The sequence below is a fragment of the Aotus nancymaae genome, unplaced genomic scaffold (assembly GCF_030222135.1).
Source record: "Aotus nancymaae isolate 86718 unplaced genomic scaffold, 86718_ANA_hifiasm-v0.15.2.pri h1tg000029l, whole genome shotgun sequence".
Taxonomy (NCBI): domain Eukaryota; kingdom Metazoa; phylum Chordata; class Mammalia; order Primates; family Aotidae; genus Aotus; species Aotus nancymaae.
The window spans coordinates 48,789,897-48,816,564 of NW_026988442.1; the positions used below are offsets into that span (position 1 = coordinate 48,789,897).

At 36.9% G+C, this 26,668-nt stretch overlaps 1 protein-coding gene across 7 annotated transcripts in view; it reads left to right on the forward strand.

Moving 5' to 3' along the window:
* Positions 1–23,968, forward strand: part of FIGN (fidgetin, microtubule severing factor) — a 131,672-nt gene extending 107,704 nt beyond the window's left edge. For 6 of the 7 annotated variants that reach the window (XM_012440637.2, XM_012440639.2, XM_012440641.2 and 3 more), the window contains one exon: positions 20,627–23,968. In XM_012440637.2, coding sequence (XP_012296060.1) covers positions 20,627–22,881 — 2,255 coding nt within the window. In that variant the 3' untranslated portion in view covers positions 22,882–23,968. Of the gene's footprint in view, positions 1–19,828 lie in introns of all 7 variants that reach the window. The other variant, XM_064382667.1, reaches the window with a different exon arrangement.
* Positions 23,969–26,668: the final 2,700 nt, after the last annotated feature.

Sequence of the window (26,668 nt, forward strand, 5' to 3'; positions counted from 1 at the left end):
CTCTGCCTCCCGGGTTCAAGCGATTCTTCTGCCTTGGCCTCACAAGTAGCTGGAATTACAGACATGCACCACCATGCCCGGCTAAGTTCTGTATTTTTAGTAGAGACAGGGTTTCGCTATGTTGATCACGCTGTTCTCGAACTCCTGACCTCAGGTGATCCAGCTGCCTCTGCCTTCCAAAGTGCTGAGATTACAGCTGTGAGTCACTGCACCCAGCCTACCTTAAATATTTAGACATATGTATGTATTAGAGTCTGCATGATACATATAGCACCTAGTTTTTGTGGATATTCTTATCACTGGAAATATAGCTGTGAACAAAATAAAGTACCTGCCCTATTCTAATGGTATGGATTCCTGGTCTCAAAGATATTAGTCTAGTAGGGGATACATTTGAAGTAGGAACATAAAATGCAATGTAAAGATACATAAAAACGAAATGCAGTATAAGTACAGAGTATATGGAAAATGGTAGAAAGGGAGGTAAGGCACCAAAGTCTGAGACAGCTTCCTAGAAGAAAGGAGAAAGGACAAGGGGAGAGGGAAAGAGGAGAGAAGTGGGAGGGAAGCTGGAGGAGAACTCTCAAGCTAAGAGTAGGATATTTTAACCTAAAATAGCTTATCTTAGGGAATCAAGTATCTTACTATCCAAACAAGGATAGGTTAGCATTCTAATTTCTAAATAAGATTTAAATGGATGATAAACTTGGAGAACAAAGTTCACATCATTCATCAACACAACATTAAATGTTTTTAATTCTTAAGTTCTCCCTTTCTTTGTGCAAATACATGCCGACGTTGTATATCATATATATATAGTAGGCATAGATACAAAAATATTTAGGATACTAATTCATAGCAGTCTTAAGAATTAGCTAATAAAATGTGATGGGCTCTTTTGTTACACCAGTGAAACCAGCAGGGATTCAAATGTTGTAAAATTAGTATGAACTGCACGTGCATCCTCCTCCATGACTTGAGCTCTGCTTCCCACATAGCTGCCCTCCTAGAAGAACTCTTCTGCCATTAAGAGCCCAACTCGTAAACTCAAAGGAAAAAAATAAGACCCAAAGCTATACCACAGGCAGAATTCTCAGTCACGTAATCATTTCTTTTGTTATGAAATAGGAAGATTCTGATAGGATAGCAATGTGTTTGTGTTTAGGCCTGAGAGGAGTATGATGAAAACTAGATACCTAATATTGTAAACACGTTTTCCAATTTTTAATAGTTCTAAATGAAATGGGATGTTTTTAATTGAGGGAGAGACAATAAGAAGCTTCTTCAGGCAGTAGTCATTTCATTCCATATAGATTTATGTATTTATGTCTTCCTGAAAATTAAAAGTCTATTAAATATTTTGGTAATGACTGACAATCATCCCCCACTACCCCCTGCTTTTTTAGTATAAATTCTTCCTAAATCTGGGAATGCAATTGTCAGTTAGGCCTGTGTTTCAAGGATGGCTCTTTCTTGTCATATGTAGAAATAGAATGGTTGTGGCTTGCAGGTGGGGTGATTTTCAAATGGTGACAATGAGTTTGCCTTGATCTTTCCACATTGTCTTTCACCTTGACCCTCCTTTTGGCCAGGGTTTGCACCTGCCTGGGCTTGAGGACTCAGTCAACACATCATGGAATAGGACATGAACATAGGTCTACTGACTGACTCATAGGAAGACAGAAGTGCCTACTGACTCCTAAATATGTCTTCAGAAAAACAAAAATGAGATCCAGAAAACAAATGTATTTTGCCTGCCCTTTAGCTTCTTCCTATCCATCTCAAACAAAAAAGTGCCTCTTTCTCCTGGGTGCAGTGGCTCATGCCTGAAATCCTAGCACTTTGGGAGGCTGAGATGGGAGGACTGCTTGAGCCCAGGAGGTTGAGACCAGCCTGGGCAATATTGTGACACCTCATCTCTACAAAGAATTAAAAAATTAGCTAGACATGGGTGGCACGTGCCTGTAATCCCAGCTACTTGGGAGGCCGAGGTGGGAGGATTGCTTGAGCCCAGAAGGTTGAGGCTGCAGAGAGCAAAGATTATACCACTCCACTCTAGATTGAATGATAGATCAAGACTGCAGAAAAAAAGAAAGAAAGAGAAGAAAGAGAAAAATTGAGGAAGAGAGAAAAAGAGAAAGAGAGAGGGAGAGAGGAAGGAAGGAAGGAGGGCGGGAGGGAGGCAGGGAAGAAGGAAGGAAGGAAGGAAGGAAGGAAGAAATCTCCCTTTATTCCCCAAATTTTGGTTGAAACATATGTCCTCTTGATTCCATCTCTTTGTTTTTTCTTGAGGACTCTGTTCCATCCATTCTCACCCATGCCTCATTCATGCAATATTGTGTCTTTCATTTATCCCATTCCACTATTTCTTTCACCTCAGCCTAGAACAAAGATTGGTAGACTTCTCATCAAGGGCTAGATGGTAAATATTTTCAGATACATGGGCCATATGGTCTCTGCCACAACTATTCATCTCTATTTGTAGCTACAAAGCAACCATAGATAAAACATAAACAAATGGGTGTGGCTGTGTTCCAGTACAACTTTATTTTTAAAAGATATCACGCTGGATTTGGCCTGCTAGATTTGACATAGTTTACTTCCCCTTGGTCTAGGATAACAATCAGATTTTCCCCATATCCTTTAAAAAAAATCCCTTGCCCCATCTTTGCTCCTTAACCTACAGCTCATCTTTCTTAAGATGGCTATCAATAAGGAAAATCCTCTCATGCTTGCCATCTCACTTTCTCATAACCCATTTCCTCCATTACCAACTCACCATGGCTTCTGATCCTACCTTCCATTGATACTGCTCTCCTACAAATCACCTCTAGCCTGTTAATTGCCTGTTTTCTTTCCTAATCCTACTTGACTTCTCTGATAGACGTGTTACAATTAAACACTCTATATGAAAATCCTCATTTGTCTTTTGCAACAGCATGTTCTCTCTGCTTTATTTTTTATCGTTGTACTCTGTAAATGTCTTTCCAATCCCCATTGCCCACTCCTGAAAATTGGTATAACCCAAGAGTTTCATTCTAATCTCACTCTACACATTTTGTTTTACTCTGTCTTCCGTTACCATAGTTTCAATGGATTCCCATATGACTCTCAAACCTCCTTATAAAGCTTGGACTTCTCTTTCACTTTTCCAGCAGCCAGCCCATTGCTTGTATAAGCTAAAATCCTTGGAGTAGTTCTCCAAGGAGAGAGAAAGTGTAGCGATTTGGGGGCACCTGATCCAGGTTGCAACTTTAGCTCTGGGCCAGCCTTAATAAAGTTCCTTAGATTCAGGGAAGCTGTTTCATCAGCTATAAAGGGTAATAAGAATCCCTCCCTGGGCTATTTGAGGATTAAATGCAATATCCACCCCAATCTCTTTATTAATCAATGGACAGATATCTCCCAAATATTTATATTTTTACAATGATTTCCTTTAAATGCTGTCTTTCCTTCATTCATCCAAATATAATTGATTCGCCCATCCTTTGACTCTATCTCTGAAATCTTTTGTGGATTTTTTTTCCTTCCTTTTGCTTACGTTCAGGCCCTGCTTCTAGTCTTTCTCCCCTCTAATTTGTCCTATGTATTTTTATTATTGATACATTGCTTAAGAACAAATCAGAGCAGCACTTTATGTTGGGAGTGGGAGAAAGTCCAGCCATTCAAGTCCCTTTGCAATCTGAATTCAAGCTTCGTATGTACCTTGAATTACATATGAAGTATGTAATTCATTCTTTCTCTTTTTCTCTCTCAATTTTCCTTTCTTCTCTTTCTCTTTCTCTCTCTTCTTTCTTTCTTTCTTTCTTCTTCATTCATACAGAGGTCCCCTCCCCCATGCGTAGACATATACTTCTGTCCTATCTTCTAATGCCATCAAACTACTCTGTTTCCAGCATCTGTCATGCATACTTGACTTTATCGTGCTTTTGAGCAACTTTTGCCAAAGGCAGGAAATTCCCCTCTCTCTATTCCAAATGGTGAAATTCTACTCAGCATTCAAGATATACCTCAACTATAGTGACAGTAAAAGCTCTCAAGATTCAGAGAGTCAAGGGTGATGTTTTTGTATTCTAATTTTGAGACTTACAATATATTTTCTCTGTAACCTGTATTCTCATAATTGACAAACTACTTGAAAGCAGGAAGAAGGAGGGAAGAGAAGAAGGGAACTCACTGGCCCATATGCCAAAGCCAAAGGCGGGTGATAGGGGATAGTAAGCCTTAAACAATTTGAAGTCTAGTAAAAGAAATTGAATGCTCAGGTTTCATTTTGGCTTGTCTGTTTGCTTGCTTCATGGAAATATATGGAAGGAAGTTTGCTTAATCTTTTTTAGTTCAGGAATACAGCAGGTGATGAAATTGAGTAAGGGATAAGAATAGTAAGGCTCATATTTGGTATTGCAGGTCCTTGACACTGTTAAGGATTAATAAGCTCTAGGCCAGGCGCGGTGGCTCACGCCTGTAATCCCAGCGCTTTGGGTGGCCGAAGCGAACGGATCACGAGGTCAGGAGATCGAGACTATCCTGGCCAACATGGTAAAACCCCGTCTCTACTGAAATATACAAAAATTAGCTGGGCGTGGTGGCGCACGCCTGTAGCCCCAGCTACTTGGGAGGTTGAGGCAGGAGAACTGTCTGACCCAGGAGGCGGAGGTTGCAGTGAGCCGGGATCGCGCCACTGCACTCCAGCCTGGCTCCTGGCAACAGAGCGAGCCTCTGTCTCAAAAAAAAAAAAAAAAAAAAAAAAAGAAAGAAAAGGATTAATAAGCTCTAATTCGTTTTGAGAAGAAACTTGAGTATATGACTTCTCTGTATATTTAGACAGATGTCTGCATGATATGGCCAAAAGCTGAAGTATAAAACCCACTTTGTCCAAACGTCTTACTTGACTAACATGTTCCCCATTACCATTACCATTTTATCATGCCCAATCGACCCATCTCTTGATTTAAATGATCATGTGTGTCTATGTGTTGTCTGTTCTCTGCACTAGAATCTTATTCATGCATATATTCATCCTCCTTAGCTTGTGTTTCTCAAGTTAGAAATTAAGACTGCAAATTAAGTTGCAAATTCTGCCAACCATCTCTATAACCCATGGTTAGATCCTGATAAAATAGCTGCTAACTAGGTGTTACTAGAAAGGTTCTGATCCAGGGTTGTTGGATGTCACGAAAGAAAGAATTCTGGGCGAGTCCATAGAGTAAAGTAGAAGCAAGTTTATTAAGAAAGCAAAGGAATAAAATATGCTTACTCCATAGGTAGAGCAGCAGTGTAAGCTGTTCGACTGAGTATACTTATAGTTATTTTTTGATCATATGCTAAACAAGGGTTGTATTATTATTCATGAGTTTTCTGGAAAAGGGTGGGTAATTTCTGGAACTAAGGGTTCCTCCCTTTTTTAGACCATATACGGTAATTTCCCGTTGCCAAGGCATTTGTAAACTGTCCTGGCACTGGTGGGAGTGTCTCTTAGCATGCTAATATATTATAATTAGCATATAATGAGCAGTGAGGACGACCAGAGGTCACTTTCCTCACTATCTTGGTTTTTAGTGGGTTTTGGCTGGCTTCTTTACCTCAACCTGTTTTATCAGCCAGGTCTTTATGACTTGTATCTTGTGCTGCCATCCTATCTCATCTTGTGACTAAGAATGCCTAACCTCCTGGGAATGCAGCCCAGTAGGTCTCAGCCTTACCTTACCTAGCTCTTATGCAAGATGGAGTTGCTCTGTTTCAGACATCTCTGACATAGGTACTCAATTTCTAACTAAAATTTATAGCTAAAACTTAATTTATCCTTATGGAAAGTTATTTTTAAAACCCGCCGAAAATGATTTTTATATTGTTATTCTTACTATTATTATTTAACATCTTGAGGTCTCTTAGCTTTTGTAATAAAGGCAAACAAAGCATGCATTCTCTTTTGTAAAACATTCATAGATGACATGATTCATAAATAAGGTTATTTAAGATTATAAGAAGTCACTTCAAAGGCACTGAAGTGAACCCTCTTAGTTTTTTGTTTGTTTTTTAATAGTCTAGCTGTGAGTAACTTAAAGATGCAGGATATAGGTTTTCTAGTAGTTTTATCCACTGTTTTTATTTATTTATTTATTTATTTTGTGGTTCCTAGTACAAATTTATTCAAGACTTAAAGAAACAGGAAGACATTTTGATCTGAAAGCTATACCAATTCACAAGGGAATGAATTTGGTTTCTTCTCTACTTTGTAATTCAAAGAAGTGCATTCCAAAAAATCAGATGAAACAAGTCATTAATTTGACAGTCTTGGTTCTCATGGCCCTGTTGATTCAAAAAGCTGAAAACAGTTATGGAGGCTTATTGGCTTCAATTAGGAGTCCTGAAGCTTGCCAGGTTAGAAGAAACAAAGGTTGCATTGGGAGAGGAATCATTCAGTAACAGAATCCTTCTCAACATTTCATCATGAATGGGTATAAACTCTTTGTCTCTTGTTTTTTGTACTTTTTCATTTATTGATTCTCTTTATGGATCCATTTCAGAATGTCCAGAATCTCATTTCAAAACTGATTGTGTCATCTTTTGGATTGCTTTTAGTAAGCAAAAGATATTTATCTTACCATGTGAGAGGTTTCATTACTACAAGCTGAAGAGCTTATTTAGTTATCCTCCAAAAAAAAAAAAAATGTTCGATTTCTTCTGTGTAATCATTGTATATATAAAAGGATGTCTCAAAGTATATTCTATTAATGGAATAATCAACATAGTTTCTATAAATAATATACTTAGCACATGCATCATTTTGCATGGAAAAACTGTTGTCCTCAGAGGTATGTAATAGCGATTTTTTTCCCTTATCAATAAGAAGCCTAGCTAACTCTTAGTGCATATAAATAATATATATCCACAATACTGTCCTTTAATGTTAAGAGCTTAGTAAATAGTGCTGCAAAAAAGGAAGAATCAGGGAGGAAAATGGTATTCACATTTTTAACAATATCTAATAAAGCAATATAATGTTATTTATATCTGCTATTATGAAAAATTGACATTTCTTCAGATGTTCCTTTCAGAATGTCCATTTTCTTAAATGTTTTAACTTAGTGATAGAAATGCCATTTTTCCTCTTAATGATAAGACTATATTTATATCTGGGATACATTTTCACCTATAATCCAATGACTAGAAGACTTTTTTTGAAGTGTGGGAATAATGATAAGGAAAGACTTGATAGCTAATATCAGTTATCAGTCATAAATATTTGGTTACTGTTTGTTAATAAATTCTCAGTTGAAAAACCTCTTGACTAAGTTGGCACTAGCCTAAAATTTGCTGTACAATGAGTATAATCCTGCTCCAATAGAAGATAACTGTATTTCCAAGTATATTTAAAATAGAAAAAAAAGAGAGACTATTGCAATAAATCTAACATCGCAGCAACCAATTCATGGAGTTTAATTATGACACTACTAAATGTGAAAATCTATTCAGCGCTAGGAACACTTTTCACATTACATTCACGCTAAAGATTGGCTGTTAAGAGCTCATTACTGGTATTTTTCTAAAGAGTGGTTTATTAAACACAGTTACCTAATAAGCATCTTTGGTGGTGCAAATTGCTGAAAACAGTAATGAGTCTGATTAGACTTCATTTCAATTACGACAGCTTGTCTAGAAAAAAAAAATATATATATATACATACACACACATATATATATGTATATATAATCTTTCCTTGATGCTTTGGAATCTAGCTAGAAGACACTGCAGAGTTTAAAGCAGAACAGCCACCTCTGTATTTCCTTTCCACAGCTCACTAATGAAGAGAGAATTGTCCAAGTCATCATCCAATTTGCACACTGGAAAACTGGATGGACAAAGTGGAGTCACAATCATGTTTGCTTAAAAACAGCAAAGGCTGCCTTGACTAATATGTCTAAATAAGGTCACCTTTTGTGTCTCTCTGTTTTTTTTTTTTCTTCCTCTTCTTCTGAGGAACATAAAGCTATAAATGAGGTAGAGACTTAAAAATGATTCATTCCTATTTGGTTTGTGGAGGTTATTCTCCAGATTAATAGGCTCACCTTTCAATTATGTTTTATCCATGGATCTTCTACTTAAAATCATAACAATACAGGGAGCTGTTGGACCATGCATGCTAATTATCAGACTAATTTTAAAAACATATATATTGGGTGGGAGAAAATAAAAGAAACAAAGCCTTATGAATGTGCACTAGTATTTCATAAAGCATGAAAGGGAATGTTCATTAGATGCCAAACTTGATTTTGATATTTTAAAAAGTGTGTTATTTAGCTGTATTTAACAGGTAACCTCCTATCAAATCATGTCTGAATATTACTACTCAAATTGGAAAAAAAAAAACTGTTAATGTAAAAAGCCTTTAAGTGATTAAGCTGTCATTGCTGTCATTTGGGTAGTCTAGTAACATTTTAATGCTTCTGGGAGCTACGGCTGGGGATGCAATCTACTATTTTATTCTATATTTTTTAATAGGTTCTTTTTAGAGCATAATATTATTTGACATTGAACTGGATAAAATAATTTCTAAAGTAAAATATGAAAACAATGGCTGGGTGTAGAAGCACTAAATAAACAGAGGGCATAATACAACATCCTCATCAGAAAAATCTTTACAAGTTAGCTAAGTGATCATATAATGGCCAGAAGATTGAAAGTAAAACATAAACAAAATTACAGTACTCTTAGTAGGCATCCTGGTGTTTTTAAAAAGATTTACTTAAAAGGATACTGGTTCTAGGTATGTCAGTTCAATAATCAGAAATTCACTTTTAGACCTGTGATTCACCATGAATTCTATTAATTGTCTATTCTATTCTAAAAGGAGAAAAATATTGCATAGAAAACACCAACATAATTCTATAGTATTAATAGGGGTGCTTTCCCATGTAACTCAGTTATATATTTTAAATTAATTATTCACTTTTCATGTAAACCTAGACCTTACCAAAAATGGGTATTAAATTAAGGAAATCAGCATTTATCATATATTTTGAGATCACCAATAAGATTTAGAGTTTTATAAGTGTGGAATTTTTTAAAAGTTTTTGACTTGGTTTAAGCCACAAATAATAAATATATAGCCAAAGAAAACCTTAAATAATGTTCAGTTTTGACAAAAACATGATGTGCATCAGTTAGTTAAATAATTTAGAATGCTCTTTAGTTTCTTGGATTATCAGTAATAAAGTTAGTTAAAGCATAGATCAAGCTAGTAAAGCACAGATCATTTTTAGGATAAAAGCAATTTTAAAAAATCTTTCTTCTCTCTGTCATTCTTTCTCCTATATTCTCTGTAGCCTTTCCACAACTGCAGTCATAAGCTTACATACACACATACCAGCACCTAGATTTGATTTTTTTGTGTAGCCTACCTGTATTACTTCATGGTTCTAGATATTTTCCTGTTGCTTAGGGAATTTGTGTGCTATGAAGAGGCACACAGTTTAAAGAGGTAGCAGGGAGAATTTTTTTTTTTTTTTTTTTTTTTGCAGGGAGAATTTGACTTACTCCTTTAATATAAACAACTAAAACTAGCACACTTAAAATGAAATTTCTTTTAAATTATCTGCTAGTTTTAAAATGTGGCTAAGCTGGGTGTGGTGGCTCAAGCCTGTAATCCCAGCATTTTGGGAAGCCGAAGTGGGTAGATGGCTTGAGTCCAGCAGTTTGAGACCATGCTGGGTAACATGGTGAAACCCCCTCTCTACCAAAAGAATACAATAATTAGCCAGGTGTGTTAGCATGAGCCTATGGTCCCAGCTACTCTGGAGGCTGAGGCTGGAGGACGACCACTTGAGCCTGGGAGGTGGAGGTTGCAGTGAGCCAATATCGTGTCACCACGCTCCAGGATGGGTGACAGAGTAAGACCCTGTCTCAAATAATAACAATAATAATAATAAAAAAATAAATAATTAAAATGTGGCTGAAGAAAATCTGTCTTCTAAAATTATTAGCAAACACTGGTACTTACCCATAACTAAAGAGGCCAGTAAAATAGTCATAATCATCAATAAGAAGTATAAAATTTTAGTATACTTCAGACCATCTGGAAGTAACACCTTTAGGCCTTTAACTCTGCCAAAAACAATATTGAGAGCAACTTCATTATTATTAAATTTATTTGTTTTTGAGACAGAGTCTTACTCTGTCACCCAGGCTGGAGTGCAGTGACATGATCTCAACTCACTGCAGCCTTCGTCTCCGGAGTTCAAGCGATTCTTGTGCCTCAGCCTCCCCAGTAGCATTACAGGCATTCACCACCATGCTGGGCTAATTTTTTTAAAGAGCAACTTTAATTTTAGCTGCTATATTAGAGACAAAGTAAGCCATGTTTATTGACAACAGAAAGAGAATTGGATTGGAATTAATTGGAGAATCATGAGCAAGAGAAGAGAGATCTGTATCTTGTTCATGTGATTAATACATACAGGACTGGATCAGCCATTTATTACATTCAGTCAAAGCCTAAATGTTTTTAACATAATGGCATTTTCCATCATAACTGTAGATAAAATTTTGCAGAGTTGGGGTCTGAAAAAACAGTTTCTTTACTTGTAATGCCTTCTACTGTTTCCCATAGATTAGGTTGTTGGGCACCCTCTCCAGGACAGGAAATGCCACTTCTTTTGAAGATGCTGATATCCTCTCCCGTTTCTGCTCTTTATGCAGCATTCTTTGTTTTTACAAATGGAAGAGCCAACCGCACTAATGACTGGACTGTCATTCACACTGCACCTTAACAGTGTTCAGTTTATCTGGAAATCAGAGCACCCCAATTATAGGTGGTGCTCAAGTCTATTTCACCTAACTGTAGAAGGGGGTAGGGTGGGGAAAATGAAGAGATGAGGAAGCTACTGTTATTGCGAAGAGCTCTTCACTTTTAATCCTGGGCTGTGTTGGTTGTATTCTAAAGCAGTTTACCTTCTTAAAACGTCTTATTTGGTAAAAAGCAACACATAACCTACCAAAACTCATTTCATATGTAGCTTTTTCCACTACCTTCAGATCAAAGTTATTTTCTTCAGGCTGGACTAAATTATACACAGGTCCCAGGAGTGAAGGACACTGAATTAATGCACTATGTCACCCAGCCCTGACTATAGAATTTTTTTTCAAAGTCCAAGACACTATTTTGCTATTGCATTAAAAATTAATGCACGAATTGCCAAAAAGAAAAAAATGCATAAATAACCTAAGCAAATTTTGTCTGGGCCTTGCATACTTTAGAGTCACCTAAAGCAAAGAGTTTTTAAGGAGAATGGTTGGAGAGTTTTATCCTTAATATATGAATAACATTCTTACTTCTTTGTCTAATTATATGAGAAAGCACTCAATCTTAAATAAGCAGACTTATATATCTATTTTGGCTTATGTAAACTGTCTTTTTAGAGTATGGTTCCAGAGGAATACAGAAAAGTAGATGAACGCAAATTCCATTTTAAGCAATGTTGTAGGGTTCGGAAGATTTCTGAATTTGTTTATTGACCCTTTTCAGCCTGTGTGTTGGGCAAAGCATGAATAGAGTTCAGTTTAAATATAACTAAATTGGGCTTTGCATTTAGATACTTGAAATAGAACACACACATACACACACACATATTTACAAAGAGTTGCATGTGCATGTAGTGGTTAGTATACCATTTTAGGATTGTGATTGATGAAATATACCAGCTGTGTCACAATTCAAGGTTAGTATCATGCCAGATGTCTCTTAATTAAAAGTGCAAATATATTTTTTATGGCAAAACAGTATTTTGAGAATCAACTGGAATAACCTCAGAGCTTTAGGATGATGATAATTATTGTCTCTGCAAAGGACTTTAAAAATTAAAGATTCAAAACACTTACAAAATGCATAATACTTTTGGCATTTGGAACTCTGTGTATGGATCAATCATACAGGCCAGATGTGATGAATCTAGCATGGGGCTCTCAGGTTGTGTTAACCCCATTTATCCCTGCATGCTACAGCTCACCTGTTATTTACACACATAAGAGGGTTGATACTGCAGAACGAGGGTAGTGCTCTGTTATGACACAGAACATACATATTCATTAGCCCCTGCAGTCCCTATGGACATATGTGGTATGTCCTGATGATCTAGGGGGAAGGGTAGATGGCCTTAATGGATTGAAAAATGTATATGGAAAAAGGAAAGAGAGGGCATGAGAAATGAAAGGCTGCAAAGTAACAACTTTAAAGGTTAACTACAAAGTGCTATTTAAACTGATTGTAAATTGTCTAAAATTCACAGAAGTAGCATAAACAAAATAATATTTTTTTAACATATGGGAAACTCAGCCCTTTTACCTCAGACTCTTTCCTTTACAATAGTTAATGACACCTGACACTTAGGAAGATTAAGAGTATGAATCATTTGTATATTTTAAATTGCATGTACATGCATCCTCATGTTCCTTCTGAATAACTTACCATAGAATATACACAGAGTTTTGGACACTTTTTTTTTAAACTTGGTTTTAGACTATTATTCAAAAATTTTACACAGAAACATTTAAAAAAACCCACCCCTTCACAGGAAACATAGATCTAAATTATAATTTTAAACTATGTGGATTTGTGTGTGAGTGTGATAATGTGTTCACTTGTGTACTTTAAGTATAGGAAATTTAAGGAAAATGTACTTGTTTGAATTATGAGTATGATTTCCTGGGTTCCTTTAAATGATATGGTTTCTATCCTGATCATATAGTGAATTTAAGTTCAGTGATCTAAAAATAATATTTTTCATCAGCAGAATTTGCTTTGCATAAGTGCTTATGGATTCATTCTCATAATGCAAGCCATTTTCTTACATATTAAAAATAATGACCAATCAGACCCATGCATATCAAGTTTTATCCTCCATATGAAATATTGGCAAAAATAGTCACCATTACACTTGGTCATGTTTATTGAGTGAATATTTTCTTGCTTTGAATAAAATTTAATGCATTATAGAGAACTCAATTCAAATCATAAGCTACCCACAACTTCAGTTTAAACACAGAGTATATATTCTTACCATCCTAGTCCAAGTCATGGTGCCTTAACATTAAACAGAAGCTTTCATTAAGCCCAAAGTAATGACATTTAGATAACAAGATCTGTTGCTTACCTAGATACTGTCTACCCAGCAACTTTCTGTGGGAAATAAGAAGCATAACTTTGGAGTTTGCTTCTTAAATGACCTTTTGAAAGTTGTACTAACGCTCATGTATTTGACTAATAGGAGAAGTTTCACTCATTGTTAAATTAAGCTTTGGTTTGTGATATCAAACATACAGTACATTCAAAGGAGTACGTTAGGAATGGTGAAAATGGATAGGCAAATAGCAAAACGTAATATCTGACAAATTAGAGCAAAGGGGGAAACATTGAAACAGCATCTGGGACCAGTTTTTAAAGATACCATTCATTATTCATCATTCCACACTATTGTACTATTGACACTGAATCAATAAGAAAATTATCAATTATTTCCCATGTGTTGTGTTGTAAGAGGACAGGGAGGGTCTTTTATCATTAAAAAAAAAACAGTATTTGGGAATTTTTTTTTAACTTTTAGAGTTGTATACTTTCTGGATTTCAAGAAAAGATACGTAAGTGAAGAAACTAGAGCTTGAAGCTTTAACATGGAGTCCTAAATTTAAATGCCATGTGACCTGGTAGATGCCATTAAAATACCTGACATTGTCAGGGGAGAGGAGCAACATGACCAAGTGGAAAGGGTAGGATACGCCCCAAGGAGGGAGCTGGTCCCCCCGAATCAGACAGCTGTTGCCAGACAAGAATGAAGTGTTGTAAGATCTTGTCTGAAAAATGAGAAAGATAGAAAGTTTTATTAATTTTTTTTGAGATGGATCTTTTAAAACATAAAGTTGAGTGATTTTTAAAACCCTGCACTAGCCACACAAAAACAGTTGCAGGGTATATGCTACCTTCAGGCTGTCAGGTTACAATTTCTCTATAAGAGGGTGAGGTATCTGAACTGTATTTACTAAGAACCATTTAGCCAGAAATGCCTTCATACATTTTTTAAGCATTGCTTTATGCAAATAAGGTGGAATGGGGTGAGGGTGCTGCAAAATTTGGAGGCTTGAGGTGTGAAAATTTGATTTAAAGAGAAAAAAATTATTTGACAGCATTGTTACATAATTGGAATATCTTATTTTGAAACTGCAGATTTTAAAATGAGTTTTAACAGTTTTAACTAGTTTTGAACCTCTAAGTGCTTTGTTTCTTAGTTTTGATCTCTAAAATGTTGAGTCACAGGAAACATAAAAAAATAAATAAAATACTTGAAAACATTTGGAATGTTTACACCTTTTTGATTAAGGCAAGCATGCTCCGTGTTTTGCTCAGAATGAGAGAATTTCTATGTCTTTCTTGGAATCAACAGTCCCACTGGAAAATTTCCTTTTCAGTTGCTATCCTGAAGCTGAAGGAAAACTGACTTATAAATTCTAGGAATGATTTTACTTTTTTTCTTTTCTGTCTAGCCAATGTTGTTTTGTTTAGTGTTTAATGCACCTCTGACCTTTTCAAAATAAAAGAATACTAAGAAATACTTGTGGAGCAGTTCACAGTTGGGAAGTGTTTTCACAAAATACTATTCGGTTAATCTTAATAGCAATACAGCCAGGTAAATAATACCATAATTACACACATATTACAGCTGAGTAAGTGAGTATGATGTGCTTAAGCAACTTAACCAAGATTAGAACAAATAAGTGATGGTGTAAGCAATGCTGCCAGTGGACTGAATCTACAGGCTGAAATTTTCACCTGGGAAACCAAATTCTAGAACCCTCTTTATGTTCCTTCAGTTCCTTTCTATCCCAATCTATCGATGGGTCCAAATAAAATACTATATTATGCAAAATAATATCCAATCCTGTAAAACATCATTATAAGTGAAACATCAAGCTAAAAGTCAGAATTTCTGGATTGGTTAGGTCATTTTAAAGTTCTGTTAATCTCTAAAATCACAGTGTAATTTTGGAGAATTTAGAATGTGAAATTGGGAAAAAGAGAGCTGAAAAGGTTTCATCACCTTATAGACGAACAGATCCTCCTTTTTTGCATTGAACCACAATGCTTTGTACATAGTTCAACTAAATTTAAAATTTGACAGCCCCTCTATTCCATTTAGTTTACACAGTCTTCTAATTTTGCTGCTCGAAAGGGTACAAAATTAAGTAAAAATGATATGCAATTTCAGTGTGTCTTCCTCACTTTTTTCCCTTTCTATTACTTGTAGATTTGATACCATATTTTAAAGCCAAGAATTATTGAGGAATGGGCTGAAGAAGTTTCCAGATCAAATGAGTTAGTACTAGTAATACTAGGTAATGCTGTGTTGGCCTTTGGCTTATGAGGTTGAGTAGACAGGACTGCATTAGTCTTCTCAAACATTTCATTTAGTCATCACTCCCCTTGAAGAATGATAGTAAGTAGATATTGCACAGGGCCAGTTTGCAGTGCCGGGAGGTGTACAATTCTTCTCTCAGAAAGTTCTTCACTGCATAGACCTGTATTTTTAGCTAATGAATTTTCTACTCTCTACTGGGCATTTTGAATGCTCTATATGTTAGAGCCATTGCGACCCAAGAGATGATGAATCTGTTGGGTAACAATGGCAGAACTAACATATAGCTGTAGAGTGTTGTAATTACTTTACAGTATTTACCCCAGTAGTGATTGTTTTTCAGAGAAACCCTTGCTAATATTGTATTTTTTTAATATTAAAAAATAATGAAAGGTTCAGAGAAGCAATAGCTCAAATAAATGTAATAGGTATAGTAATGTCATGCAGGCCCGTGTGAGTGCTATGCATCTGTTTTAGAGCAGGTAAACTCACCATGCCTGCAGGTGTTTGCCTCAGGTCCCTGCCCTCAGGAAGTGTGAGAAAACATACAAGTGAAGGCAGAGCCCCTCGCAGCCAAAATTACCCTATGGGAACATTGTAAAAGGGAGCAACTATTTTAGACCTGATGAACTGTTGAATAGCATGCGTATATAAGGGGTGGGGTGGGTAATGAGTGCCTCACATTGATATATCTAGGAATGTATGCTAAAAATAGATTCTAGAGGACCTAACCTTTTATTTTATGCTGCAAGTTGCTTTTATACCCTTCGTTTTTCTCTATTACTCTTTACAATTTTGTAGTTGTGGCAGAACCTTAGAGGAATCTATAGTTGTTTTGTTTCAAAACGAGTTAAAGAGCGAAATGGAAAAAATAAAGCAACAAGGCAGTAACCATTTAGTAATTAAACCTGAGCTATCAAATGGTCAGTAATGGTGAGAATGGCAAATGTTATCTGAACCATCCAGATTTGTTCGTTTATATATATATGGATTCATCCCATAACAATAAAATTTGAACAGAATTCTCAGATGTTTACTGTAGTACCTGTCATTCCTGTGTAACCCTTAAATTATCTTAAAAGCAATTTTCTATTAGATTTTGTATTTTCAAAAAAAAACACATTGCATAATGAAATTTGCCAGCTGTATTAAGAATTTTCTGATCCTTTCAAAAACAAAACTTGATGTTTTGAAACAAGTCTTCAATCTTTAAAACTATTTTTCTTACTTTCCACTGTTTTCTGAAATTTTACTGTACCTGTTTAAGCTATTTCCAAACAACAGTGGGAGTTATTGTTCTAAAGTCATGTTTCTAATAATGTTAAAATAGTTTCTGAGACTCATCTCCATGTTCTGAAGAGAAACCATATAAAAGCTGTTTGTAAAACTCATCCCATTATTTGAGTGCCAAGTTAACTGACACAGGTGTATTGCTTCTGACTCACAGTTAACTGCAATACAATCAAACGAAGCAGGATTTTTCTCATTCAGAAATCATTTGACTCTGTGTTTTTGTTCCGTTTCACATCAGAAATATCACCACCAATAAACACAATAACAGTGACAACAAAAAAAATAAGTTTGGTTACCAGTTTCCAATTAGTGTTAAAATTCAAGGAGCCAACAAAAAGACTCTTCACTCTGAAGACCAAGACAGTCTCCTGAACACTGATTTCCTCAGCTCCTGCGAATACCAAGATTTAGTTTATTGTTAGATTAACTTATGCTTTCAAATAACATTAATGATTTCAAAGCACTGGATAAATTCTCATGTTTCAGGGGATATGAATAAGTCTCTTCCCTTGTATTTAAACAAAACTCAATCTTGCCTTTTGCAGCCCTGCAAAGGTTATTGTTATTTAGTATGCATCCAGAAATAAACTTTCAATTATCTTGGTAAGCACATCCAAAAATAGCATTAGACTCAAAAGGCAATGGTATATTCAGTAATTGTTCCAAATAGATAATTTTAATAAATATCATTTTTGCTTAATTTTAGGTGAAAAAGAAATCTTATGAAATTTAGTTTTGCTAGAGTTAAACTGCTAACATACCATATGAAGTGGACAATCTATTTTATTTAAACTGTATGCTACTGCCTATTACAGTGATTATAACTTATTAAAATCATTTTTTCATCTCTTTCATAAATAATAAATTTACAAGAAAACATTATTTAAGTGAATACAGGTGGGGGGTTCCCAATTCCTGTTTTTTTTTTTTAAAAAAAATTAGGCAGTTTCATGTTAAAGAGCATATTTCTTCATAATGTTTGTTATGTATGTTTATTAACATGCTAACAATGGCTTAACTCAGCGAACTGAAAGGAAGCCATCCTTTAACTTATGTGTGCATACGTTTGTGTGGGTCCTGGTAAATTCCATTGCCTGTACTTCTAAATTATTTGTTGAGCCCTTTAAGACTTTTTTTCACATTTTTCTGTATCAATCTAATCAAATTTATACTCATAGCATATGTGTTCTTATTTTCTCTATTCTGTATTTTAATAATATTTTAGAGAAAAAATCCATAATAGAAGTTCCCTAGAAATGATTTACAGGACTAATGAATTTGTAGGTCTTTTAGATAGTTCTACATTACAGTCACATTAATATTCTCTCCTTTTTATAAGGCTTGAAGTAAATCCCATGACACTAGAAGAATTTAGATACTGATTACTTACGATTGGTTCCTGGTGATTTGCTCTTAATAATTTCCAGTTGAATTTAATGAAAGTATGATTCCTGAAATGCTGCTTCATTAAAATTGCATCTTTTCCCCTTTAAGTGTGGTTTCGGTCATTTCACCCATTTTGCGGTGTGTTTTTCTCCCCCTTAAAAAGTAATGATTGAGAAAGCAGAAATAATTAAGAATACCACTTTAGTTTTTCCTAGGACTCACACTCAGAGTTTCTCTGAGTGAAATTATGCAAGCTGCAGTTCATCAGGATTTTATAATACTATTTTCCCATTTGATGAGATTATTTAATAATATATAAGTTTTAAAACAGAAATATGAATATTTGGGGAGGTTGAGGGAAATTGAAGAAAGAACTGTTGCATGTAGAAGTGAGGTGTTTAGAATTTTTACTTAAAAAAATGTATATATATATATATAAAGGTTGATTAAGTTACACTGCAGCATTCAGACTTAATTTAACTGAGTTGTGATTTGCAAATGAATATCTACATGGATCCTTTTTAAAAATCAAAATGCAAATGAGTACAATTGCAGTAAAATATATTTGCAAATGAATCCTGTTGCTTTATTCATTTATTGTGTAATTACTGCAATCCTTCCCACCTTGTTTTCAGTATTTCTTAATCATTAAGTCGGAAGCATGACAGCAGTGCCAGCCCTGGCATGATTCTCTTTGACTAAAACCTTGTAAATTAACACAATTAGCACAGCATCATCCTGCTAATTAACTTCCAGTGTCTGGTGCAGTGGTTTTGCAAACAAGGAAGAGGGAGTCAGAAGGGAATCAACATGCCATTCTGTTACCAAACTGTGTGCTATGTTAGGGTTTAGCTCAGTAAGTCAAAGCCGGCCATGTCAGAAGCCAGAGTCAGGGAATGAAGAGCCACAGAGCTTGGAGGAGGAGCACAGAAGGGGGTAGAAGCTGACAAAATCGACTGTAGTAATTCAGAAGGGGATTGATGCCACCAATGCTTCATGTATACCATGCCTCCTCCTTATCAAGGCTTCTCTGCTGGAGGGCACAAGACAATTTGCAAAATTGACTTTGGGTAATACAAAAAAGATGAAGGAGGGCTGCTTAATATAGCTGTACCAGAATAGGAAGTGTTAAACCAAGCAGAGATTAGACTGGGTACCAGTCCTCTTCTGTAACTAACTCTATGTGAGACCTTCAGGGTGCATGATAAATCGCTTTGGGCCCTGCTTTCCCAATCTGTGAAATAAAGTAATTTCTAAAGTCTCTTTACAATTTAAAATTCAAATTATTCTGACTGCCTAGTATTTTTTTTCTTAAATGAGAAAATACTCATTTTATAGTTTGCTACCTAGTCAACATTGCTTCACTTAGTAACCCAGCAGATGATAGAATTACCCAGATCATCTCATTATCTAGTTGTACTCTTTAGTGTATGCCCTACATGGTGTCCTATAGAAACTGAAAGAGTTAGAATGCAGAATCCATTCTTATCTTCCCTTTCCCCTCGGTTTCCTCTCTCTCTCTCTCTCTCTCTCTCTCATATATATAACACACACACACACACACACACACACACACATATATATGAAGATGTATAAGAGGGGAATGTGTATAAATACACACACACACACACACACACACATTCTCCCGTGTTAGTACCTTGCAGGCTATAAGGGGAGGGGGGATTATAAGAGAAGGAGAGAGAATGCTGGAAGACCGACAGACAAGTGATGCTTGTTTTTTTTTTCAGAGACTCAACAACAGAACTGAGAGGCAGAAAGGAGCCAGTTGTAATTCATACCGAGTTGTAGGCTTTGTGCGATGAAAGCGATGGAGCGCTGCCTGGGAGATTGCTTTGCTGCACTCCACGAAGCAGATTTGAAACTGTCGTGGACCACTTTAGATGAGAGTTGGATTATGGAATGACCTGCTATGTCTGTGTCATATTGTTCTGCGCAGGGAGCATTATACTGTGCTAACTAGGTGTAGTACCAAATAAGAGAGGTATCCTAGATGTGATCTGTCAGCTGTGTCTCATTTTTATATTGCTTAAAATGTAAAACAGAAACTGTGATGTGAACAGACAGAATAACTAGATATTGTACATGTTAATACTGGCATGTGCAAGATATTTAAAATGTTTACTTATTTTATTGTAAGAACCTATGATTGAATTCTAATTTGACAGGACTGTGTGTGTACATATATATATATATATATATATGTGATTATGTGTGTGTGTGCAGTAGGTAAGCTGATGTGCTTGGCAAAAATAGATTGACTTATTACTTAAAAATGCAAAATATATAGGTAACTACAGAGTTACCTTTTAAACTCAGTGTAGTTTTTTAAACAGGGCTGAAGTTTAATCCATTTTAAAGAGTACCTATTATTGGGGTCATAATAGGTATTATAAGCAGTGTAGAGCTTTTACAGTATGCATATCATTAATGGAAAATAATAGGTAACAAAAGAAGTTGGGGAGAAAGCTTTAAGAGTTCTGATGACTGTCTAAGTAAATCAACTTTTTTCCCCCCAAAACTCTTAGGCTTGAAGATGCAGTGGACGCCAGAGCATGCCCAGTGGCCAGAACAGCACTTTGACATCACCTCAACCACTCGGTCTCCTGCCCACAAGGTCGAAGCCTACAGAGGTCATTTGCAGCGCACCTATCAGTATGCCTGGGCGAATGACGACATATCTGCTCTGACTGCATCCAACCTACTAAAAAAATATGCAGAGAAGTATTCCGGCATTTTGGAAGGTCCCGTGGACCGACCTGTACTCAGCAACTATTCGGATGCACCATCAGGACTGGTGAACGGTCGGAAAAATGAAAGCGAACCCTGGCAGCCTTCCTTGAATTCAGAAGCTGTTTATCCCATGAACTGTGTTCCGGATGTTATCACTGCCAGCAAAGCTGGAGTCAGTTCAGCCCTCCCTCCAACAGATGTCTCTGCGAGTATAGGGAGCTCTCCTGGGGTAGCCAGCAACCTGACAGAACCTAGTTACTCAAGTAGTACCTGTGGAAGCCACACCGTACCTAGTCTTCACGCAGGGCTCCCATCTCAGGAATATGCCCCAGGATACAATGGATCATATTTGCATTCTACTTACAGTAGCCAGCCAGCACCTGCACTTCCTTCACCTCATCCATCTCCTTTGCATAGCTCTGGGCTACTACAGCCCCCGCCACCACCTCCTCCGCCACCAGCCTTGGTCCCAGGCTACAATGGGACTTCTAACCTCTCCAGTTACAGCTATCCATCTGCTAGCTATCCTCCTCAGACTGCTGTGGGGTCCGGGTACAGCCCTGGTGGGGCACCGCCTCCGCCTTCAGCATACCTGCCTTCAGGAATTCCTGCTCCTACTCCCCTACCCCCCACCACTGTTCCTGGCTACACCTACCAGGGCCATGGTTTGACACCTATTGCACCGTCGGCTCTGACAAACAGTTCGGCAAGTTCTCTCAAAAGGAAAGCTTTCTATATGGCAGGGCAAGGAGAAATGGACTCCAGTTATGGAAATTACAGCTATGGCCAACAGAGATCTACACAGAGTCCTATGTACAGAATGCCCGACAACAGCATTTCAAACGCAAATCGGGGGAATGGCTTTGACAGAAGTGCTGAAACATCATCCTTAGCATTTAAGCCAACGAAGCAGCTAATGTCCTCTGAACAGCAAAGGAAATTCAGCAGCCAGTCCAGTAGGGCTCTGACCCCTCCTTCCTACAGTACTGCTAAAAATTCATTGGGATCAAGATCCAGTGAATCCTTTGGGAAGTACACATCGCCAGTAATGAGTGAGCATGGGGATGAGCACAGGCAGCTCCTCTCTCACCCAATGCAAGGCCCTGGACTCCGTGCAGCTACCTCATCCAACCACTCTGTGGACGAGCAACTGAAGAATACTGACACGCACCTCATTGACCTGGTAACCAATGAGATTATCACCCAAGGACCTCCAGTGGACTGGAACGACATTGCTGGTCTCGACCTGGTGAAGGCTGTCATTAAAGAGGAGGTTTTATGGCCAGTGTTGAGGTCAGATGCATTCAGCGGACTGACGGCCTTACCTCGGAGCATCCTTTTATTTGGACCTCGGGGGACAGGCAAGACATTATTGGGCAGATGCATCGCTAGTCAGCTGGGGGCCACATTTTTCAAAATTGCCGGTTCTGGACTAGTTGCCAAGTGGTTAGGAGAAGGAGAGAAAATTATCCATGTCTCTTTTCTTGTGGCCAGGTGTCGCCAGCCCTCGGTGATTTTTGTTAGTGACATTGACATGCTTCTCTCCTCTCAAGTGAGTGAGGAACACAGTCCAGTCAGTCGGATGAGAACCGAATTTCTGATGCAACTGGACACTGTACTAACTTCGGCTGAGGACCAAATCGTAGTAATTTGTGCCACCAGTAAACCAGAAGAAATAGATGAATCTCTTCGGAGGTACTTCATGAAACGACTTTTAATCCCACTTCCTGACAGCACAGCGAGGCACCAGATAATAGTACAACTGCTCTCACAGCACAATTACTGTCTCAATGACAAGGAGTTTGCACTGCTCGTCCAGCGCACAGAAGGCTTTTCTGGACTAGATGTGGCTCATTTGTGTCAGGAAGCAGTGGTGGGCCCCCTCCATGCCATGCCAGCCACAGACCTTTCAGCCATTATGCCCAGCCAGTTGAGGCCCGTTACATATCAAGACTTTGAAAATGCTTTCTGCAAGATTCAGCCTAGCATATCTCAAAAGGAGCTTGATATGTATGTTGAATGGAACAAAATGTTTGGTTGCAGTCAGTGATAACTTCTTTAGAAAAAAAATGTAATGAATGTTGGCACACACACATAAAACCTGCTATATAGGGAATAGAGCCCCTTTCCAGTAGTGTTTAAATTGCAAAGGGTACTGGGGAAGATGATGATTAAGTTGCATCTTTAGAGTCAGGGTAGATTTGGAGGAAAAGTGCATCAAATGAGAGCTTCTGATTTGAAAGCCCCAGATGACAGAAAGCATATGTGGATGCTCAGTTCTGTTCAAGCTAGACAACACTCACCAAGGAGCAAGGTGCAAGTGTGTTGATTTCAGAAGGACATGAACCTTGTGTGTTGATTCCATTCTGCTGTTCTCGAGATTTAGTTGCTGTCAAGTGCCTGGAGTGGTGCTTTATTTTTTGTTTGCCTCACAATTACATTGGTGGCATGTGCTAATATAAAGAGCTTTAACTTCAAACATTATCGGACTAAAGAGATGAACAGTTGTGTTACGACAGAAAACCAGATTTTTGCCATTTTAAGAGCAACAGTATTCCTCAATCCTGTCTGTTCTGCAGTATTAAGCTAAGAACAGGTAAAACAGGGTAACGGTAATCTGGACCTTAATTTCTGCAGTTCATTTCTTTTAATGTTCTTGTCTGCAAAAACTCAGGAAAGTGATTGTGATTTGTACAGTACCTCAAAGGAATGTGTTGAAAGCACTATGTACTGCTGAGAGTAATAGGATAGGCTTCAATGTTACTTTATATTAAAATGTATGTTTACCTCAACAATTGGAAAATAGCAAGGAAAATTACTTTGAATGTATCCAGAAAAATACTGAAGTGTGATACAACGGAATATTTACAGTTTAAAGTAGAAATGGAAGGATTTTTTTTAAGTTCTTTTACTAATTATGGGGAATTAACCAGAGCAGAATAATTCTTTATGTCAATAACTGCAAGAATTCTTAGTACATTGCTCCTTGATAATTAAGTGAAAATGTTCTTAAAAGGTACACTGGTTAATTGAAAGCTACTTATTCGGTTTGTGTTAGTGTCTAGACCAGTCAGCCACAAGACCTGTTTAGGACCCTGAAAGTCACAGTACCTACAAACTATGACTGCCTTTTTACTGCATAGGTGGTGCTGGTGGTGGTGGTGGTGGTGGTGGTGGTGGTGGTGGTGGTAGTTTGCAAGTTATCTCTTAAAACTGCTGGGAACGGTGTCATTCTATTCACTAATCTAGCTTATAGACTTGCCATGCTATTTGATAGAATGCAGAGGATAGCAATCAAAACAAACACATAAATAAAAACCAACCAACCAACTTATACGCATATATATATATATATTTATATATATATATATATATATCCACAGAGAACCTCTACATCCCCTCCCCGTCTTTTTGACTCCACTCTTGTCAGTGCAATTTTGCTTCTCATTTTGAAATCTGGGCTGTAGTGCTCCTGCTTTATTTCTACCTCAGTTTTGTTACATTTCTCTTGGAAAGTAAAGTAGAAAATTGGAAGTGGACACACACACACTGCAGTGTAGCTTGGTAAACAGGTTACTTTGTTTTCTTCCATCTTTCACCATAAATATAGTTTCCAGAAACATCAGCATGTATCCTTGTTTCCCCCTCAGTCTATGACCCCCCAACCCATGTCATAAGTAGCATTTTTCTTAATTGCCTATTTTTCTCCTGTTCTCTGTCAAGTTGTTCTTTGTATCCTTTAATGCTTTATGTGCAACTTTTCATTGATAGCGGGCTGATGTTTGGCAATGCTTCTGAACAGTCAGTGCAGGCTGGAGCTTTCCACAGCCAGTGCCCGTGCATAAGCAGAACAGCCTGGCCTTTGAATGTATTTTCCTGTTTTTTTTCCACTTTCCTTTTTTAGTTTAGAGATGCAGTAACAAAACTGTTGCAAAGCACTAGCATTTTATGTATTCAATAAATAAGTGATGTACATTTTTTAAAAGAATTAAATAAATGCAATGAGAAGCCCCAAGAAAGGTCTTTCTGTTTTTTTCTTTCAAAAATTTTTACTAATCTTATCCACAATGTCCAGTTCTCTGAAACACTTAACATAGAGAAAGCTAATGAGAGATTTCATATTTCTGAAATTTTATGATACTTGAACTTTACTCCCTTTTTTATTTTTTATGTTGCTAAAAACTGAGCAAATGAACCAGAATTTAATTTACTATGACATTCTGTCAATTAAAACTGTGCTTAAATATAAATATTCCATATTAAAAAGCAGTGCCTTTCATTAAGGATACAAAAAATAATACTTAAATATGTCCTCTGCTTTTCACAAGTGAATAAATGCTACAATCATGTTCTGGGTCTACCCTGCACATCCCTTGTAAGGAAATTCTAATATCCACATTAACTTGTAGGTTCATATTGATCTCACTGACAAGTTTACTTTTGCACAGTGCTGACCTATTTTCTGACTTTTAGACATTACATTTCATTTCCGCCAACATGCTGTGTTCACTTGAAAGCGTCTGGCAAGTTTTGACAAACCCAGTCTTATTTAGACAACTTTGGAAAATCCAATATTGACCCACATTTTTTGTGGCTAGTAAGATTTAATGCCAAATATATGACTGCACTATTGTGTTTTATGCTCATTTATAAAACTGAAAATTAATTGAAGTCATACATCTTGGCTTTTAGCTTTAAATGGCTTAAAAATTAGAGCTCTGAATGACTTAAAAATTAGTTTGAGATACGAGTGGTCAAGAATCCATGTATTTAGGCAGAAGCTGAAGTCTTGTGTGTTTTTCATTTAGCCTCACGAAATCCAAGATTTGATCTCTTAGGAAACTGGGCATGTTGAAGAAACGAAGATCTGTTGGAGGAGATAAGGCTGACCTTTGAGTAGATAGTGCTCTCCTGTGATTCTTTGATTCTGCATGGCAGCATTATGAGCTCTTCTATAGACTAGCTTAATAATGAGCTCTATTCTGACCATCCATTCTGGAACTTGGAGTGGGGGTGGGGTACACAGCCTTAGAAGTGAATGTGTACAGTCGGTGATAATACAACTGAGTAATCGGGCTTCAGACTCTTGGCCTCTTTTTGACTGCTAAGAATTTGGAGAAGGCTATTAATGAAGGTAAGGTAACGAGCCAGTCCAAATCCCCACTGTCTGGCTAAGAGATTGAGCCATTCCACTTTACAGCTCCTAATTCCCTTCTTCCCACCTGCAGTAACATTTCCAACGGTGACAAAAAGGAAGTGAAGGAAACCACTTCAGTACTGGGATCAATAGAAACTCAAGAGGTAGTTCATGATGACCTTATATGTGACACAAATGGAAATACTCTACACTTCTGGCATGCTTCTCCCCCAAATATTTAGAACATTAGTGACAATATGAAAAACTTTGCTGACTGAGCTGATCAATGGAATGTGAAGGCAGTATACTTTAAGGCTATTTACTTTCACACGGAATGTTTATCTATTAGTCAGTTTGTATTCTACTCAAATGCAGATAGACGGGTATAATGTTTTCTTGTGCATTTGAAATCTATCAAGGAGAAAATAAACCATTCCACTAAAATACATAGGCCAAACACCATCTGGGCAAGTGATAAAAGCTATCCAGAGGCTATGCTATGTGAAATAGCAAGGTCAATTTACATGGGTTGCATAGTACTTGGCTATGCAGTTTTCAAAAGAACACATCCAAAAAAAAAAAAAAATCCAAATTAGTTCCTATAATAGGTCTTTGTAAATTTAAATATATTTGTGGGTTGGAAAATATGTTTTAGAGACATTTAGAATTTCTTTCTCTAAAAATGCATCCAACTCCAAGC